This window comes from Elephantulus edwardii, unplaced genomic scaffold (genome assembly GCF_000299155.1).
Source record: "Elephantulus edwardii isolate Elephantulus edwardi_28Jun2011 unplaced genomic scaffold, EleEdw1.0 scaffold06981, whole genome shotgun sequence".
Lineage (NCBI taxonomy): Eukaryota > Metazoa > Chordata > Mammalia > Macroscelidea > Macroscelididae > Elephantulus > Elephantulus edwardii.
The window spans coordinates 1-1287 of NW_006406731.1; the positions used below are offsets into that span (position 1 = coordinate 1).

The 1287-nt window shown below is 36.0% G+C and overlaps 1 protein-coding gene across 1 annotated transcript; it reads right to left on the reverse strand.

Annotated features, from left to right (window-relative positions):
* Positions 1–97: 97 nt before the first annotated feature.
* Positions 98–1259, reverse strand: LOC102860522 (normal mucosa of esophagus-specific gene 1 protein-like; the record flags this gene model as incomplete). Its single annotated transcript, XM_006903563.1, has 3 exons — positions 1224–1259; positions 972–1057; positions 98–158 (listed from the first exon to the last, which is right to left on the reverse strand). Coding segments are annotated over exons 1-3 (183 nt in total), but the record flags the coding sequence as incomplete, so codon positions are not given.
* Between the last annotated feature and the right edge of the window lie 28 nt (positions 1260–1287).

Here is a 1287-nt window from a genome sequence, read left to right on the forward strand (position 1 = left end):
TGGCACTCGAAAAAGACACGATATTAAACCCATTTTGCTGACAAGGGTGCAAAGGCTTGAGCTAAATCTAAGTCACTTGTTTTTAATTTAGCAATACCTTTTGAGGTACAGTCGGATCCACATCTTGCCAAGGTTCTGGATTTCTTTTTCGATTAATGCTGAAAATCAATAAAAGTCCATTTTAAACCAATACTGATGTGGGGGTCTATAAACAAGACCCAGTCTGTATATTTAAGAATCTGTTAATTATAAGGAAATATCAGTAGTAAATAATATGGATGGTAGACCTCTTAAAGAATCTCACAATTTGGCTCAAACATTAAGGATCAATTTCTTTAAGGAGGGTGGGGAGTCCATATACCCTTCATTCTGCTAGACAAGATGATTAACAATCAGAGTGGAGCAAACAAAAATGTTCTAGCCCTGGGTATTAGCTCTGAGATTCTCTGTCAGTGGTTCATAGCTACTACTCTCTCCAGCCCTGCACTGGGCCAAGATCAGTTTCATCTTCCTTCTGGTACAGGACAGATACTGTTTCACCTTCTCATAGACCAAGCCCAGACTGATTTCATTGCACATAACTGAATCTACCAACTCTACCACAACAGGAACTCTTTCTCATATGTTTAAAATGTTAATTTGTTATTGAGATGATTGCTTGTTTGATGCTATATACATAAAAAGCCTTTGTAAAAAAAAACACTTTACATTTCAAAACTTAAGCTAAAAAATTAAATTTTATTTCACTAGAGAGGAGATGAAAGAAGGTTAATGGATGAAAAAAGGCTTATTACATAGAGACAAACTAGTTGTTTGGGGGGGAATGTTTTCTTTTCTAGTTCAGGATCCAAGTTTAGTTTGATATTCTTCTTAGGAGGGTTGGGGCAGGAGGTATAGGAAACCATATCTAGATTTCATAAGCTCAAGACCAAACACCCAAACATTTTTTTAAATAAATAGTGACTACTTACATCACATCACTTTTTCTAAGGGAATAAACAGCAAAAGATGATGCTCCGGTCCCTGCCATGGTCATAAACACCACCAAAGGAATAAGCTAAAAGAGAAAAAGGTTGTGGGTAAATGCTGCAATGTTCCGACCTGAAACATTTAAAATATGGCAAAAATGGCTACAGAAAATTTTAAACTTTCTTAAAAATCTGCCCCATCTTTTCATCTTTAAAAGGTAACGTGCCTTTGACATGATTACATTTAAAACTTACTTCCTTCTTTTTCCTCAGGAGTTGAAAGAAGTTCATGATGGAGGAGTGAGGAGTGTCAAATCTA